The following is a 3,731-nucleotide window of genomic DNA, read 5'->3' as shown; positions in this document are numbered from 1 at the left end:
GATGGGATGATCGCATTATTGTGGCTGGCGAAGAACACGTGCAAGGATTAGAACAGCGACCGGAAAGCCGCCATTACGTGCACACGTGGCGTTCGCTACATCGAGAGATTGTTCGAGAATCTTCGAGTCGGTACACAGAATACAGAATTACGTTTTCCTCATGGCAGCGGTTCTATTGCACGGCAATTTCAGCATCGAGGTGTTTGATCCTACCACCACGGATTGGAAGAGGTGGCTCCAACGTTTCCACGCGGCAGTTAAAATTTTTGAAGTACCTGTCAAACAACAGGTATTATACCTATTACATTTTATTGGAGCGCAAGCATTCGACGTGATTTGTAACAAGCTAGCGCCGGCTGTCCCATATACCGCGACTTTCGATACGCTGATTACAAGTTTAGCGGAATTCTATGCGCCGGAGCCCCTCGAGATTGCTGAGATTTTTCGTCTTCACCAACGGAAGCAAAAGGATGGTGAGAGCGTTAAGGACTTTGCGGCCGCGCTACATAAATTGAGTACACATTGCAATTTCGGCTCCTATACCTGAAAACCGCATTACGCAACCAGTTTGGTTTTGGCTTGGCAAGCAGTCGTGCACAGTCAAGGTTATTGGAGATGAAGGACTTATCGTTCGAGAAAGCAGTTCAAGAAGCTACATCGATGGAATTATTGGAAAAGGATAATCTACAATTACAGAACGGATCGGCAACCGTCGAATACATCGGCACCAAAAACAGGAAGACAGAAAAAAAGTGCAGCGGAAGCGAAATTCCCCATCAAAGTTTACAAGAAGGAAAAGCAAACTAAATAATAATAGTACAACTAATGCAAATGTTCAGGATAATAATGTATCAAGTTTCGGTTGCGGCGGTGGTCATTTGGCCATTAAACGTACGCTTGATAGGAAGCATAAAATGTCATAATTGCGGCACGCCAGGCCACCTACGTAAGATATGCATGGGGGCGAAACGAGCACCTGCGAATCAGATAAAGGAAATATTAGTCGCGGAACATCAGGAATTCAGAGATAAGTTTTTCGAAACCATTACAGTAGAAGATAAACCGCTACGGTTTGAGGTTGACAGTGGCGCTGCGGTAACTATCGTGAGTATGCACACATTACAGAAATATTTTCCATTTAAACGGTTACAACCGACTACATTACAATTAATTACATTTTGCAAAACGCCGATTAATATTGTGGGCGTAGTACCCGTGATGGTTAGCTGGCGAGAAATTAAAACCAAATTAAATTTGTACACCTGCAACATCGAGCGCAAACCTTTGTTAGGCCGTGAGTGGATTCGACAATTGCACATACGTTTAACGGACACCATTAATACAATAAACACATCCAGTAATTACGCGAAAGGCAAAGTTACAGAATTATTACAACAATATAGGAGTAAGTTAGATTCACATTCTACAAAAATTTGAGGCCTACAGGCTATGTTCACTATAAAAGAAACTGCTAAACCGGTATTCCTCAAAGCGCGTACCGTTCCTTTTAAATTGTTACCACTGGTTGACCAGGAATTGCAATCGCTGGTCCAGAAAGGCATTCTTGAGAAAGTAAATACTGCAAGATGGGCTACACCCATTGTACCGGTGTTAAAAAAAAACACAGTGCGCATATGCGGGGATTTTAGCGTTACTATTAATCCTCAATTGTTAATCGATGAGCATCCTTTGCCTACGATCGACGAATTATTCGTAACCATGGCGGGAAGAAAGAAATTCACTAAAATTAATTTGCGGCAAGCATACTTGCAATTAGAAGTCCGGCAAGAAGACCGAGAGTTACTAACTCTCAATACTCATAGGGGTCTTTTTTGAAGTACAAGGTTAATGTACGGAATTGCTTCGGCGCCGGCCATTTGGCAACGCGAAATGGAAAACAGGTTACAAAATATACCGTGGGTATCAGTTTTCTTAGATGATATTAGGATTACGGGGCCTAATGACGAAATTCATCTGCAACGCCTGGAACAAGTATTGCAACGCTTGGGAGAGGCTAACATTAGGATAAATGAAAGCAAGAGCGAATTCTTACAAGAAAGCATACATTACTGCGGTTATCGAATCGATCAATCGGGAATACATAAAACGGTAGAAAAGACTCAAGCCATTGATCTCATGTCCCGACCAAAAAACGTTACAGAATTGCGATCATTTTTAGGAATGGTTAATTATTATAGGCATATTAATTATTATATCATTAATTATATCGTTTATTATATCGTTAATTATTATAATCATTAGAAATCTAAGCGCAATACTCGCGCCACTACACGAATTATTACAAAAGGGGATGTCTTTCAAGTGGACACAGAAATGCGAAAAAGCATTCCAATGCGCGAAAAAAAAATTCAAAAGTGACACCGTACTAGCCCATTTTGATCCAAAACTATTGTTGATCTTAGCGACGGACGCTAGTTCTTATGGGATGGGGGCCGTATTATCGCATCGCTACTCCGATGGCACAGAACGTGTATTACAGTACGCGTCCCAAATCCTCTCTAAGACACAACAACGGTATGCTGAAATAGACAAGGAAGCTTACGCTATAATTTTTGAAAAAAGAAATTCCATCAATACCTTTACGGAAACAAATTTATATTATACACGGATCATAAACCCTTAGTACAGATTTTCGTCCGTCTAAAGCCTTACCTGCATACTCAGCCATGCGTATGCAACATTATGCAATTTTTCTGCAGGGCTTTTCATTCGAAATCAAATACAAAAATACTAAACCGCACGGTAATGCGGATTGTTTGTCTCGACTGCCGGTCACTACTACCACAACCGCGGAACATGACGAAGTAGACATTTACAAAATAGAAATTTTACACGAAATATCCGTGTCCGCGGATAAAATAGCATGCGCTACAGCAGGGGATGTGCAATTGAAAAATCTTCTCACTGCCATATGCGAAAAGAAAGAAGTACCGATACAAATGCGGTTCAATATAAACGAAGCAGCTTACAGCGTACAACAAGGAGTATTTCTGTATAACAAAAAAAATAGTAATCCCTAGTAAACTGCGCGAACGAATTCTGCAGGAACTACATAAAAACCATTTCGGCGTAGTTAAAATGAAGGCGTTAGCAAGAAGCATGTATTGGTGGCCTGGCATAGACAAGACGATAGAAAAGCTAGCAAGAAACTATGATATATGCAATGTTACGCGGAATGATCCACCCAAAGCCGAAATACATGAGTGGGAACCCGCGGAGGTACCCTTCGAGCGCGTCCATGTAGATTATGCAGGACCGTACATGAACGCATATTTCTTTGTATTTGTAGACGTGTTTTCGAAATGGCCAATTGTACAAATAGTTAAGGACATAACCGCGGAAACCACGATAAGAATATGTAAGGAGATTTTCACGGATTACTGGACCCCAAAAATTATAGTTATGGATAATGGTCGTAATTTTCGTTCCACGAAGTTTACACAATTCTTGGGATCCCAGGGGGTCACTTCAAAATTCACTGCCCCATATCATCCGTCGACAAACAGACAAGTGGAAAGATTTGTGCAAACTTTGAAAAACTCGTTACAAAAAATACTTACGGATCCTAATAATAAAGGAATAACGTTAGAAGATGCGACGCGTAATTTTCTAATGTAGCTACGGATTTGCCGCAAGGGATAGAAAGTACACGGGATAATAAAATACTATATATACAGGGTGCGGCATTTATAGTGACGCGGGCATATTTT

The 3,731-nt window shown here is 41.0% G+C and overlaps 1 protein-coding gene across 1 annotated transcript; it reads left to right on the top strand.

Annotated features, from left to right (window-relative positions):
• Positions 1-957: 957 nt before the first annotated feature.
• LOC115242840 (uncharacterized protein K02A2.6-like) lies at positions 958-3,622 on the top strand (the record flags this gene model as incomplete). Its single annotated transcript, XM_029819385.1, has 5 exons — positions 958-1,104; positions 1,447-1,784; positions 1,839-2,184; positions 2,721-3,005; positions 3,067-3,622. Coding segments are annotated over exons 1-5 (1,672 nt in total), but the record flags the coding sequence as incomplete, so codon positions are not given.
• Between the last annotated feature and the right edge of the window lie 109 nt (positions 3,623-3,731).

Source organism: Formica exsecta, unplaced genomic scaffold (assembly GCF_003651465.1).
Source record: "Formica exsecta isolate Colony F162 unplaced genomic scaffold, ASM365146v1 scaffold651, whole genome shotgun sequence".
NCBI classification, from domain to species: Eukaryota; Metazoa; Arthropoda; class Insecta; order Hymenoptera; family Formicidae; genus Formica; species Formica exsecta.
Note: the sequence above shows the minus strand (reverse complement) of the source record. Positions and strands in the feature narration are given on the sequence as shown.